General features: G+C 36.5%; 1 protein-coding gene across 8 annotated transcripts in view; it reads left to right on the top strand.

Annotated features, from left to right (window-relative positions):
* CARF (calcium responsive transcription factor) overlaps window positions 1-15,644 on the top strand; it is an 84,656-nt gene that overhangs the window by 2,763 nt on the left and 66,249 nt on the right. For 6 of the 8 annotated variants that reach the window (XR_008998204.1, XM_036928064.2, XM_057503681.1 and 3 more), the window contains exons 2-4: window positions 1,085-1,248; window positions 3,040-3,160; window positions 3,596-3,823. Coding sequence is in view for 6 of the 8 variants with exons in the window: in XM_036928064.2 (XP_036783959.2) it covers window positions 3,083-3,160; window positions 3,596-3,823 (306 nt within the window). In the remaining 2 variants the exon portion in view is untranslated. Of the gene's footprint in view, window positions 1-1,084; window positions 1,249-3,039; window positions 3,161-3,595; window positions 3,824-15,644 lie in introns of those variants that run through there. The other 2 variants (XM_057503680.1, XM_036928070.2) reach the window with 2 other exon arrangements.

Genomic DNA, 15,644 nt, shown 5'->3' with positions numbered 1-15,644 from the left:
TTAGTAAGTTAAAAGGTCTGTCATTGATACGGAATAGATTTCAAGATTCTTTAAATTCGGGGATTTAACCAAGGTACTTAGACTTAAGAGAAACTCTAAGATTAAATTAAAAGTGATGTCATCTTTCAGTCATCCTATTTGAAGATTTATTCTCAGATTATTGGTTTTAACAGAGAAATTTTACCACACAGAAGTCTGTAGGGCAACTCAGTAAAATAACTGTTAAGACATTTTTTAGAAGTTAACAGCTGAGAATTACCTCTAAAATTCCAAACAAGTAGAATTGTTGTTCAACAAAATCAAAACAGGAATAGCCCAAATACGGTCCGCAGAGAAATGAGTGACCACCACCTGAATAGTCTCTTCCCCTCTGCCGTACATTCAATATGTATAAACAATAAAAAGCCCCTTTTCCCTAGAAATAAAAACATTGAACTTCTAATTTAACAATTTCTTCCTAATCTTTGCTTTTGACATAAAGTGAACTCTACTTTTTAAATGTGATATGAAACATCCCACAATGCAGTTTGCCAGCAAAATTTAATGCCTTAGTGTGTGTTCTGAAGTCCAATTCCTAACTGTCTAAACTACATATTTAATACTTTGTACTTTCTGTTCTCTTTATCCAATCCCAATACTATTTGCTTAAGAAATAAGCTTGTGCAATCAGCTACAGGTTTTTATAGAATTTAAGATGTGGGAGGGAGGCCTTTATTCTCAAACTTCTATGACTCCAAAAGATGCCCTCTCAGTAAAATATTTTCATTGTGGAGAACAATGCATTTACTGCAGAGGTCTTTGTTTCACTAGTAGTTACAGAATATGAGAGTTGAAACAAAACCTTAGTCCAAATCCCTAATTTTAGATAAGGAAACTGACACAGAAAGATTAGGTCCCCTATCTCTGCACTCATGCAGTTATCCATAAAGTCAATCTTAATTTTTAGTTCTCTTTAACTACACTAGTTGATGGTTCTACCATACCAGGCTGGTAATGGCTATTTTATAATGAAATCCACAAAAGAAAATCTGGTAGTTTTCTTTATGAGTAGGAAAATTATATATTGAATACCTTCTCATTACAGAAAAAATGCTGCCATGAAGACATATAATTATAACTTTCACATAAATGAAGCCACAACTATCATGATTTAGTGCTCCCAAAAGGAAGAACTTCACTGGACAAAAGGGCATTTCTGGGATAGTAGAATGCTTGAGTCCTGAATTTAAACTTGAGCTACTTCCTGAGGTAATAATTTTATTTTTAACTAATTGAAAGTAACAGCTCTATAAATAAAGTTAACTATTGTCTATTACATATTGATGAAAAAGTCAAATTGCATTTTGTATATAGGTACTTTTTTCTGTTTATGGTTACCAGTTGAAAGAAAACATTTTTTACCTAGCTATTTAATATGTCTTCATTCTTAAAAACTTTATTTGACTTAGTTAACTGAAAGTTAGGGGTAATTTATAGCAGATACCAACATTGAGGTTAGATGGGGAAATTGGTAATTTTAACTCACCCTGCAGTTGTCAGGATTGAAGGGCCTAATGCAAATTAATGTAAAAATTAGCGAAGAAGGGGGTAATACTTTTCTTTTCTCTTTATTCAACTTCTTTGTTTTTTAGATTTCACATACAAGTGAAATCATACGGTATTTGTCTTTCTATGGCTTAGCATAATACCCTCTGGGTCCATCCATGTTGTCACAAATGGCAAGATTTCATTCTTTTTTGTGACTTGAGTAAACCAAGATTATAGGTGAACCTTTAAACAATAATATTGAAATAGAGCCTATTAGTCATCTAATGCAAAATCTTTTTTCAATTTTTCAGAGAGTATAGAGAAGTATGTTTAGAAGCTTCATACTAACCCAGATAAGTTTTGATTATACGAATATGACTGTAGCAGAGTTTTGCCCTTAAAAACCAAAGGTTTATTTAGGCTAGATAGTTGAAATTTTAATCTTAGTTTATATAATCATAGGTAATAAAAATAGATTTTTGAGCACGGACAGTATATTTGGAACTGTGCCAAGCCCTTTGCATACATGATTTTATTTAATCTGACAACTCCATGAAGAAGGTGCAGTATTATTTCCAGTTGGCAGATGAGAAAACTAAAGCTCAGAGTGGTTAACAAATTTGACAACAAAGTATAAAGCTGAAATTCAAACCCATACCATATGACTACAGAATATTCTTTTCAACTATTTTATAGTTTTACTGACATAACCCTTCATTTTCATTTTAGAAGTTAATGAAAATATAAAATGTATCTTTGGTGTAACGCAGTCCTATGCATTGTAACACGTTTAACAGTACTCCTGGCTTCACCCTGTTAGATACCATTAGCACCTACCTCTAGTGGTGACAAAAGTGTTTCCAGACATTGTCAGATATCCCCAGGAGGTGGAGCTGTGTGTGTACAGACAAAATTGCTACCAGTTAAAAATTGTGTTAAGGCCTAAGTGGCACAAACTTTTATTTAAAGTACATATTTCTTCATTTTCAGAGCTTTTCAAGCCAACATTAAGTGGTGTGATTGTATATCATGGTAGGAATTATGTGTGCGTGTATATATATACACACACGTATGTTATATATATATAAAATCTATATCAAGAGATCTGTTCTAAAATTTTCTAGTGTTACAAATTCTAAAATGTTTCTAATGTTAAACAGTTTAAGAAATGTAATGTAAATATTACAAAACCTTTGTTTGCATTAAATCTTTGTAAAATAAGAATTTTAAAAGTATATAAAAGGGTATAACAGTGATCTTAATAAACCAATATACAAGTGTGATTAGGGGTAGGATAAGGGCTAATGCAAATCTTTGCTCTGCTTTGAATGTATTCTGGTACCTTAGAAAGTCATTTAACAAAAATGCTTTTTTCCCTAATCTATAGAATGGAAATGATTCAACCTAAAGTGTATAGGGTAATACAGTAGGGGAGATGAGAAATTTATTTAAGACAAACATTCCATAAAAATGTTAAGTGCTTTAGTTAATCAGATATTTAAACTCTTTCAGCTATTAAATAATAGAGGAAAATGGAATTAAATATGATGTCAGCATGGAACAGTCTACTGATTCATTAAAAGTCAACCATAATGATTCTGAAGAGTCACAAATAGATTCTCAGGTATTTAAGGTAGGGATTCAACTGGGAACTTTATTCTAAGGGAAAACAATATGCCATTTAACAACTTTTTATGCTTAAGGAATTGCATTACATTTAATGTATTCAAGAATTTTAACATTCATCCACAATTCTGTCATATATTTAATTTCATAATATAGAGTTTTACTTAATGTACTCATAAAGATTTATACATAAAAATGTTAAATTATATTTAATCATTTCAAGTTGCATTCCCATGGAAAATAGAAATATAATAAAAATCAACAATTTTACTAAAGAACTGCTTTCTGTCAATATCAGTCTGTGTGAATTGACAAGAGCAAAGTGAATAATTAACTGAGAATTGAATATATTTCCATTTCTATTATAAACTTTCTATTTTTAAAAAAAATTGTGACATATTTTACAAACAACCAAGTGATTTTTTTTTTCTTTGCAAAAAAGCATCTAACCTTTATGGACTCCAGGGATTCTTCCTTTGGACAAAATGGTTCTCCTAAAGTTTTACCCATTACTACTCCTGAAGCAGATAATCCACTCACCTCACAGAATCTACCAGAGTCCCTAAGTCAGAAACAGACTATTTCTGCAGACCAATTCCATCTAGTGGACCAAGATGGGCAACCTATTCAATATGAATTTCAGTCACTGGGGGATTCTGATGCACAAATGGTGAGTATGCTTTGTAAATACCAGTTTTATGCTATTTGGAAAAATATATTAGTCTTACTAGATGACCTTAATTTCTTAACACTATTGACTTACCATTGCTTTGAAAATACTGTTTCCATTACATTCATTTTTTTTTTTTTTTAATAATTATTTTTTTATTGAAGGGTAGTTGACGCACAGTATTACATTACATTAATTTCAAGTGTACAACACAGTGGTAGAACATTTATATACATAATTCGAGGTTCCAGCTATCACCCTACCAAGCTGTTACATTATCTTGACTATATTCCTTATGCTATACATTACATCCCGGTTACTTATTTATTTTACCATTGGAAGTCTGTCCTTTTTTTTTTTTTTTTTTTTTTGTGAGGGCATCTCTCATATTTATTGATCAAATGATTGTTAACGACAATAAAATTCTGTATAGGGGAGTCAATGCTCAATGCACAATCATTAATCCACCCCAAGCCTAATTTTCGTCAGTCTCCAATCTTCTGAGGCATAACAAACAAGTTCTTACATGGAGAACAAATTTTTACATAATGAATAAGTTACATAGTGAACAGTACAAGGGCAGTCATCACAGAAACTTTCAGTTTTGCTCATGCATTATGAACTCTAAACAGTCAGTTCAAATATGAATACTCATTTGGTTTTTATACTTGATTTATGTGTGGATACTACATTTCTCTCTTTATTATTATTATTTTTAATAAAATGCTGAAGTGGTAGGTAGATACAAGATAAAGGTAGAAAACATAGTTTAGTGTTGTAAGAGAGCAAATGTAGATGATCAGGTGTGTGCCTGTAGACTATGTGTTAATCCAAGCTAGACCAGGGCAATAAAACATCCATGTCCATTACATTCATTTTAAAGTTATGAATGTATTTTAAAAGATTTCCTTTCACGACTACAAATAGTCTTCAAATCAATACTTTTCACCCACTAGGTGCTTTGAGGTCAGTTGGAAATGTATAATAATTTATAACTAGTACTAAAGTGCCAGAGTTTAAATATAACTTACATTTATTTTTTGTATATACATTTTAACTCAAGGTTATCACTTGCTTTATCAACATCAGTCACTGTCTTGCATGCCACATGCTGGTATACTTTGTTGAAGAAAAAGGAATCAGTTGAATTATCAATGGTTTACTGGAAATTAAACATACCCTTGCTTATCTTTGTTGGTAGATACATATGTGTCATGTGAATAATAATGCCTAAAGATGAAAATGCTGTCTTAAACTGCTAGCTAAAACCATTTGTGACCAAGTTTGTAGTTTGAGTAGAAGAGATGAAAGATGGTTTTTTTTTTAGGTAATTATTTTTTATTGAAGGGTACTTGACGCACAGTATTACATTACATTAGTTTCAAGTGTACAACACAGTGATAAAACATTTATATACATAATTCTAGGTTCCAGCTATTACCCTACCAAGCTGGTACAATATCTTGACTATATTCCTTATGCTATACATTACATCCTGGTTACTTATTTATTTTACCATTGGAAGTCTGTCCAGTTTTTTTTGTTTTTTTTTTTGTGAGGGCATCTCTCATATTTATTGATCAAATGGTTGTTAACGACAATAAAATTCTGTATAGGGGAGTCAATGCTCAATGCACAATCATTAATCCACCCCAAGCCTAATTTTCGTCAGTCTCCAATCTTCTGAGGCATAACAAACAAGTTCTTACATGGAGAACAAATTCTTACACAATGAATAAGTTACATAGTGAACAGTACAAGGGCAGTCATCACAGAAACTTTCGGTTTTGCTCATGCATTATGAACTATAAACAGTTCAAATATGAATACTCATTTGGTTTTTATACTTGATTTATATGTGGATACCACATTTCTCTCTTTATTATTATTATTTTTAATAAAATGCTGAAGTGGTAGGTAGATACAAGATAAAGGTAGAAAACATAGTTTAGTGTTGTAAGAGAGCATATGTAGATGATCAGGTGTGTGCCTGTAGACTATGTGTTAATCCAAGCTAGACAAAGGCAATAAAACATCCACGTATGCAGAAGATATCTCTCAGAACAGGGGGGGTGAGGTTCTAAGCCTCACCTCTGTTGATCCCCAATTTCTCACCTGATGGCCCCCCTGCGACTGTGCCTGTCTTAGGTTGTTCCTCCCTTGAGGAATCTTACCCGTCTCTGGCTAACCAGTCATCTTCCGGGGCCATACAGGGAAATGTAAAGTTGGTAAGTGAGAGGGAAGCCTTATTGTTTGAAAAGGTTAGCTTTTTACTTCTTTGCATATTTATGCCCTGTAGCTTCTATGCCCAGCATTTGTCTTGAGGTATCTTTACCACTTGGAAGAATTATGATACTCGGTAAATTTGATATGAGGCACGAATTCTATTTAAGGGTTGTAATTAGGAAGGAAGAAGAAAAGCTATAGAAGTAGCAGGCGGAAGAAAACATGGGAAGATTGATTATTTCTTTGACATATCTTCTTGTAGAGTAACTTCAGCATGTATAGGTTTTAAGCTACTACTTAAATTGCGCACACACATTAACATAATAGGAGTATAGTTACATAACCAAAGCATACCTGTAATTACCAGCCATCTCGAGTGAAACCAAGAAAACCAGTTAGGCACCTTAGGCATTTGTGAAAACTTATCTATGATATGGTGGATATTGTCCAACTGAACTTGAACAGTCTGAGAGAAATCAGACAAATTAAAACAACCCATTCCTGGGGACTGTTCACATGCCATATGTTCTTTTAACAGTAAATAGTCTGTAGTTGTAAGATTTTGGAGCGCTACAATTTGCACTTTTCCTAATTCTTGGTTGAGTTCCAACAGTATAGATCCAGTCAAATTTGTTGTTTTACTGTATGCACAGGCCAGCTTAGATATCTCCTTCATTCCCATGGCAAGTCCAGGAGCTGGTGGGATGAGTGCATCTACAGCTGTAGCAGTGCGTGGATCTTTGTTGGGGTTTTTTGATGATCATCTTCTGGCATGAGTCTTCCAGAGAATGCTGATGTTGGAAGTTCTCTTTCATATCGTATCTTAGTTCATTTTCAGGGGTAGCCCAATTAGGCTTTGATCCTCTGTATAAACACAAACAGACCTTTGCCTACACTTTTATATGCCCTTTATACCCTTGTGTAGACCTCATTGGAGGTTACCACACAGGAACTGCCCTTTTTTTTTTGTTTGGTTTTGTTTTGCTTTGTTTTTGGTATCACTAATATACACTTACATGACGAATATTATGTTTACTAGGCTCTCCCCTATACCATGTCTCCCCTATAAACCTCTTTACAGTCACTGTCCATCAGCATAGCAAAATGTTGTAGAATCACTACTTGCCTTCTCTGTGTTGTACAGCCCTCCCTTTTCTCCTACCCCCCCATGCATGTTAATCTTAATACCCCCCTACTTGTCCCCCCGCCTTATCCCTCCCTACTCACCCATCCTCCCCAGTCCCTTTCCCTTTGGTACCTGTTAGTCCATGCTTGAGTTCTGTGATTCTGGTGCTGTTTTGTTCCTTCAGCTTTTCCTTTGTTCTTATATTCCACAGGTAAGTGAGATCATTTGGTATTTCTCTTTCTCCGCTTGGCTTGTTTCACTGAGCATAATACCCTCCAGCTCCATCCATGTTGCTGCAAATGATTGGATTTGCCCTTTTCTTATGGCTGAGTAGTATTCCATTGTGTATATGTACCACATCTTTATCCATTCATCTATCGATGGACATTTAGGTTGCTTCCAATTCTTGGCTATTGTAAATATTGCTGCGAGAAACATAGGGGTGCATCTGTCTTTCTCAAACTTGATTGCTACGTTCTTAGGGTAAATTCCTAGGAGTGGAATTCCTGGGTCAAATGGTAAGTCTGTTTTGAGCATTTTGATGTACCTCCATACTGCTTTCCACAGTGGTTGAACTAACTTACATTCCCACCAGCAGTGTAGGAGGGTTCCCCTTTCTCCACAGCCTCGCCAACATTTGTTGTTGTTTGTCTTTTGGATGGAAGCCATCCTTACTGGTGTGAGGTGATACCTCATTGTAGTTTTAATGTGCATTTCTCTGATAATTAGCGATGTGGAGCATCTTTTCATGTGTCTGTTGGCCATCTGTATTTCTTTTTTGGAGAACTGTCTGTTCAGTTCCTCTGCCCATTTTTTAATTGGGTTATTTGTTTTTTGTTTGTTGAGGCGTGTGAGCTCTTTATATATTCTGGACGTCAACCCTTTATCGGATGTGTCATTTTCAAATATATTCTCCCATATTGTAGGGATCCTTTTTGTTCTATTGATGGTGTCTTTTGCTGTACAGAAGCTTTTCAGCTTAATATAGTCCCACTTGTTCATTTTTGCTGTTGTTTTCCTTGCCCGGGGAGATATGTTCAAGAAGAGGTCACTCATGTTTATGTCTAAGAGGTTTGTGCCTATGTTTTCTTCCAAGAGTTTAATGGTTTCATGACTTCCATTCAGGTCTTTGATCCATTTTGAGTTTACTTTTTTTTTTTTTTTTTTTAGATAATTATTTTTTATTGAAGGGTAGTTGACACACAGTATTACATTACATTAGTTTCAGGTGTACAACACAGTGATTCAACATTTATATACATGATAATTCTAGGTACCAGCTATCACCATACCAAGTTGTTACAATATTTTGACTATATTCCTTATGCTATACATTACATCCCGGTTACTTATTTATTTTACAATTGGAAGTGTGTACTTTTTTTTGGTTGTTGTTGTTAGGGCATCTCTCATATTTATTGATCAAATGGTTGTTAACAACAATAAAATTCTGTATAGGGGAGTCAATGCTCAATGCACAATCATTAATCCATCCCAAGCCTAATTTTCGTCAGTCTCCAATCTTCTGAAGCATAACGAACAAGTTCTTACATGGAGAACAAATTCTTACATAGTGACTAAGTTACATGGTGAACAGTACAAGGGCAGTCATCACAGAAACTTTTGGTTTTGCTCATGCATTATGAACTATAAACAGTTCAAATATGAATACACATTTGATTTTTATACTTGATTTATATGTGGATACCACATTTCTCTCTTTATTATTTTTAATAAAATGCTGAAGTGGTAGGTAGATACAACATAAAGGTAGAAAACATAGTTTAGTGTTGTAAGAGAGCAAATGTAGATGATCAGGTGTGTGCCTGTAGACTATGTGTTAATCCAAGCTAGACAAGGGCAATAAAACATTCACATATGCAGAAGATTTCTCTCAGAACGGGGGGCTGAGGTTCTAAGCCTCACCTCTGTTGATCCCCAATTTCTCACCTGATGACCCCCCTGCGACTGTGCCTGTCTTAGGTTGTTCCTCCCTTGAGGAATCTTACCTGTCTCTGGCTAACCAGTCATCTTCCGGGGCCATACAGGGAAATGTTAAGTTGGTAAGTGAGAGAGAAGCCTTATTGTTTGAAATGGTTAGCTTTTTATTTCTTTGCATATTTATGCCCTGTGGCTTCTATGCCCAGCATTTGTCTTGAGGTATCTTTACCACTTGGAGGAGTTATGATACTCGGTAAATTTGATATGAGGCACGAATTCTATTTAAGAATTCGTTGTAATTAGGAAGGAAGAAGAAAAGCTATAGAAGTAGCAGGCGGGAGAAAACATGGGAAGATTGATTATTTCTTTGACATATCTTCTTGTAGAGTAACTTCAGCATGTATAGATTTTAAGCTACTACTTAAATTGCGCACATACATTAACATAATAGGAGTATAGTTACATAACCAAAGCATACCTGTAATTACCAGCCATCTCCAGTGAAACCAAGAAAACCAGTTAGGCACCCTAGGCATTTGTGAAAACTTATCAATGATATGATGGTTATTATCTAACTGAATTTGAATAGTTTGAGAAAAATCAGACAAATTAAAACAACCCATTCCTGGGCACTGTTCACATCCCATATGTTCTTTTAAGAGTAAATAGTCTGTAGTTGTAAGATTTTGGAGCGCTACAATTTGCACTTCTCCAAATTCTTGGTTGAGTTCCAACAGTATAGATCCAGTCAAATTTGTTGTTTTACTGTATGCACAGGCCAGCTTAGATATCTCCTTCATTCCCATGGCAAGTCCAGGAGCTGGTGAGATGAGTGCATCTACAGCTGTAGCAGTGCGTGGATCTTTGTTGGGGTTTTTTGATGATCATCTTCTGGCATGAGTCTTCCCGAGAGTGCTGATGTTGGAAGTTCTCTTTCATATCGTATCTTAGTTCATTTTCGGGGTAGCCAAATTAGGCTTTGATCCTCTGTATAAACACAAACAGACCCTTTGCCTACACTTTTATATGTCCTTTATATCATTGTGTAGAACTCATTAGAGGGCACCACATAGGAACTGCATTTTTTTTTTTTAATCATTAATCTACACTTACATGACGAATACTTTGTTTACTAGGCTCTCCCCTATACCAGGTCCCCCCTATATACTCCTTTACAGTCACTGTCCATCAGCGTAGCAACCTGTTGTAGAATCACTACTTGTCTTCTCTGTGTTGTACAGCCCTCCCCTTTCTCCCACCCCGCTATGGATGCTAATCTTAATACCCCCCTACTTCTCCCCCCCTTATCCCTCCCTACCCACCCATCCTCCCCAGTCCCTTTCCCTTTGGTACCTGTTAGTCCATTCTTGAGTTCTGTGATTCTGCTGCTGTTTTATTCCTTCAGTTTTTCCTTTGTTCTTATATTCCACAGATGAGTGAAATCATTTGGTATTTCTCTTTCTCTGCTTGGCTTGTTTCACTGAGCAAAATACCCTCCAGCTCCATCCATGTTGCTGCAAATGGTTGGATTTGCCCTTTTCTTATGGCTGAGTAGTATTCCATTGTGTATATGTACCACATCTTCTTTATCCATTCATCTATCGATGGACATTTAGGTTGCTTCCAATTCTTGGCTATTGTAAATAGTGCTGCGATAAACATAGGGGTGCACTGATCTTTCTCATACTTGATTGCTGCATTCTTAGGGTAAATTCCTAGGAGTGCAATTCCTGGGTCAAATGGTAAGTCTGTTTTGAGCATTTTGATGTACCTCCATACTGGTTTCCACAATGGTTGAACAAGTTTACATTCCCACCAGCAGTGTAGGATGGTTCCCCTTTCTCCACAGCCTCGCCAACATTTGTTGTTGTTTGTCTTTTGGATGGCAGCCATCCTTACTGGTGTGAGGTGATACCTCATTGTAGTTTTAATTTGCATTTCTCTGATAATTAGCGATGTGGAGCATCTTTTCATGTGTCTGTTGGCCATCTGTATTTCTTTTTTGGAGAACCGTCTGTTCAGTTCCTTTGCCCATTTTTTAATTGGGTTATTTGTTTTTTGTTTGTTGAGGCGTGTGAGCTCTTTATATATTCTGGATGTCAAGCCTTTATCGGATGTGTCATTTTCAAAGATATTCTCCCATACTGTAGGGTTCCTTTTTGTTCTATTGATGGTGTCTTTTGCTGTACAGAAGCTTTTCAGCTTAATATAGTCCCACTTGTTCATTTTTGCTGTTGTTTTCCTTGCCCGGGGAGATATGTTCAAGAAGAGGTCACTCATGTTTATGTCTAAGAGGTTTGTGCCTATGTTTTCTTCCAAGAGTTTAATGGTTTCATGACTTCCATTCAGGTCTTTGATCCATTTTGAGTTTACTTTTGTATATGGGGTTAGACAATGGTCCACTTTCATTCTCCTACATGTAGCTGTCCAGTTTTGCCAGCACCACCTGTTGAAGAGACTGTCATTTCGCCATTGTATGTCCATGGCTCCTTTATCAAATATTAATTTACCATATATGTCTGGGTTAATGTCTGGATTCTCTAGTCTGTTCCATTGGTCTGTGGCTCTGCTCTTGTGCCAGTACCAAATTGTCTTGATTACTATGGCTTTATAGTAGAGCTTGAAGTTGGGGAGTGAGATCCCCCCTACTTTATTCTTCTTTCTCAGGATTGCTTTGGCTATTCGGGGTCTTTGGTGTTTCCATATGAAGTTTTGAATTATTTGTTCCAGTTCATTGAAGAGTGTTACTGGTAGTTTCATAGGGATTGCATCAAATCTGTATATTGCTTTGGACAGGATGGCCATTTTGACGATATTAATTCTTCCTAGCCACGAGCATGGGATGAGTTTCCATCTGTTAGTGTCCCCTTTAATTTCTCTTAAGAGTGACCTGTAGTTTTCAGAGTATAAGTCTTTCACTTCTTTGGTTAGGTTTATTCCTAGGTATTTTATTTTTTTTGGTGCAATTGTGAATGGAGTTGTTTTCCTGATTTCTCTTTCTGTTGGTTCATTGTTAGTATATAGGAAAGCCACAGATTTCTGTGTGTTGATTTTGTATCCTGCAACTTTGCTGTATTCCAATATCAGTTCTAGTAGTTTTGGGGTGGAGTCTTTAGGGTTTTTTATGTACAGTATCATGTCATCTGCAAATAGTGACAGTTTAACTTCTTCTTTACCAATCTGGATTCCTTGTATTTCTTTGTTTTGTCTGATTGCCGTGGCTAGGACCTCCAGTACTATGTTAAATAACAGTGGAGAGAGTGGGCATCCCTGTCTAGTTCCCGATTTCAGAGGAAATGCTTTCAGCTTCTCGCTGTTCAATATAATGTTGGCTGTGGGTTTATCATAGATGGCCTTTATTATGTTGAGATACTTGCCCTCTATTCCCATTTTGCTGAGAGTTTTTATCATGAATGGATGTTGAACTTTGTCAAATGCTTTTTCAGCATCTATGGAGATGATCATGTGGTTTTTGTCTTTCTTTTTGTTGATGTGGTGGATGCTGTTGATGGACTTTCGAATGTTGTACCATCCTTGGATCCCTGGGATGAATCCCACTTGGTCATGGTGTACGATGCTTTTGATGTATTTTTGAATTCGGTTTGCTAATATTTTGTTGAGTATTTTTGCATCTACGTTCATCAGGGATATTGGTCTGTAGTTTTCTTTTTTGGTGGGTTCTTTGCCTGGTTTTGGAATTAGGGTGATGTTAGCTTCATAGAATGAGTTTGGGAGTATCCCCTCCTCCTCTATTTTTTGGAAAACTTTAAGGAGAATGGGTATTATGTCTTCCCTGTATGTCTGATAAAATTCCGAGGTAAATCCATCTGGCCCGGGGGTTTTGTTCTTTGGTAGTTTTTTGATTACCGCTTCAATTTCATTGCTGGTAATTGGTCTGTTTAGATTTTCTGTTTCTTTCTGGGTCAGTCTTGGAAGGTTGTATTTTTCTAGGAAGTTGTCCATTTCTCCTAGGTTTCCCAGCTTGTTAGCATATAGGTTTTCATAGTATTCTCTAATAATTCTTTGTATTTATGTGGGGTCCGTCGTGATTTTTCCTTTCTCGTTTCTGATACTGTTGATTTGTGTTGACTCTCTTTTCTTCTTAATAAGTCTGGCTAGAGGCTTATCTATTTTGTTTATTTTCTCGAAGAACCAGCTCTTGGTTTCATTGAATTTGCTATTGTTTTATTCTTCTCAATTTTATTTATTTCTTCTCTGATCTTTATTATGTCCCTCCTTCTGCTGACCTTAGCCCTCATCTGTTCTTCTTTTTCCAATTTCGATAATTGTGACATTAGACCATTCATTTGGGATTGTTCTTCCTTTTTTAAATATGCTTGGATTGCTATATACTTTCCTCTTAAGACTGCTTTTGCTGTGTCCCACAGAAGTTTGGTCTTTGTGGTGTTGTTGTCATTTGTTTCCATATATTGCTGGATCTCCATTTTGATTTCGTCATTGATCCATTGATTATTTAGGAGCGTGTTGTTAAGCCTCCATGTGTTTGTGAGCCTTTTTGCTTTCTTTGTACAATTTATTTCTAGTTTTATGCCTTTGTGGTCTGAAAAGTTGGTTGGTAGGATTTCAATCTTTTGGAATTTCCTGAGTCTCTTTTTGTGGCCTAGTATGTGGTCTATTCTGGAGAATGTTCCATGTGCACTTGAGAAGAGTGTATATCCTGTTGCTTTTGGATGTAGAGTTCTATAGATGTCTATTAGGTCCATCTGCTCTACTGTGTTGTTCAGTGCTTCCGTGTCCTTACTTATTTTCTGCCCGGTGGATCTATCCTTTGGGGTGAGTGTGTGTTGAAGTCTCCTAGAATGAATGCATTGCAGTCTATATCCCCCTTTAGTTCTGTTAGTATTTGTTTCACATATGCTGGTGCTCCTGTGTTGGGTGCATATATATTTAGAATGGTTATATCCTCTTGTTGGACTGAGCCCTTTATCATTATGTAGTGTCCTTCTTTATCTCTTGTTACTTTCTTTGTTTTGAAGTCTATTTTGTCTGATATTAGTACTGCAACCCCTGCTTTCTTCTCGCTGTTGTTTGCCTGAAATATGTTTTTCCATCCCTTGACTTTTAGTCTGTACATGTCTTTGGGTTTGAGGTGAGTTTCTTGTAAGCAGCATATAGATGGGTCTTGCTTTTTTATCCATTCTGTTACTCTGTGTCTTTTGATTGGTGCATTCAACCCACTAACATTTAGGGTGACTATTGAAAGATATGTACTTATTGCCATTGCAGGCTTTAAATTCGTGGTTACCAAAGGTTCAAGGTTAGCCTCTTTAGTATCTTACTGCCTAACTTAGCTCACTTATTGAGCTGTTATATACACTGTCTGGAGATTCTTTTCTTCTCTCCCTTCTTGTTCCTCCTCCTCAATTCTTCATATGTTGGGTGTTTTGTGCTGTGCTCTTTTTAGGAGTGCTCCCGTCTAGAGCAGTCCCTGTAAGATGTTCTGTAGAGGTGGTTTGTGGAAAACAAATTCCCTCAGCTTTTGTTTGTCTGGGAATTGTTTAATCCCACCGTCATATTTGAATGATAGTCGTGCTGGATACAGTATCCTTGGTTCAAGGCCCTTCTGTTTCATTGTATTAAATATATCATGCCATTCTCTTCTGGCCTGTAGGGTTTCTGTCGAGAAATCTGATGTTAGCCTGATGGGTTTCCCTTTATAGGTGACCTTTTTCTCTCTAGCTGCCTTTAACACTCTTTCCTTGTCCTTGATCTTTGCCATTTTAATTATTATGTGTCTTGGTGTTTTCCTTCTTGGATCCTTTCTGTTGGGGGTTCTATGTATTTCCGTGGTCTGTTCGATTATTTCCTCCCCCAGTTTGGGGAAGTTTTCAGCAATTATTTCTTCTAAGATACTTTCCATCGCTTTTCCTCTCTCTTCTTCTTCTGGGACCCCTATAATATGGATATTATTCCTTTTGGATTGGTCACACAGTTCTCTTAATATTGTTTCATTCCTGGAGATCCTTTTGTCTCTCTCTATGTCAGCTTCTATGCGTTCCTGTTCTCTGATTTCAATTCCATCAATGGCCTCTTGCATTCTATCCATTCTGCTTATAAACCCTTTCAGAGTTTGTTTCATTTCTGCGATCTCCTTTCTGGCATCTGTGATCTCCCTCCGGACTTCATCCCATTTCTCTTGCATATTTCTCTGCATCTCTGTCAGCATGTTTATGATTCTTATTTTGAATTCTTTTTCAGGAAGACTGGTTAGGTCTGTCTCCTTCTCTGGTGTTGTCTCTGTGATCTTTGTCTGCCTGTAGCTTTGCCTTTTCATGGTGATAGGAATAGTTTGCAGAGCTGGGACGAGTGACGGCTGGAAGGACTTCCTTTCTTGTTGGTTTGTGGCCCTCCTCTCCTGGGAGAACAGCGACCTCTAGTGGCTTGTGCTGCGCAGCTGCGTGCAGACAGGGCTTCTGCTTCCTGCCCGGCTGCTATGGAGTTAATCTCCGCTGTTGCTGTGGGCGTGGCCTGGCTCGGGCAGCTACTCCAAAGTGGTGGAGTCGCGTT

This window comes from Manis pentadactyla, chromosome 6 (genome assembly GCF_030020395.1).
Source record: "Manis pentadactyla isolate mManPen7 chromosome 6, mManPen7.hap1, whole genome shotgun sequence".
In the NCBI taxonomy this organism is placed as follows: Eukaryota; Metazoa; Chordata; class Mammalia; order Pholidota; family Manidae; genus Manis; species Manis pentadactyla.
Note: the sequence above shows the minus strand (reverse complement) of the source record. Positions and strands in the feature narration are given on the sequence as shown.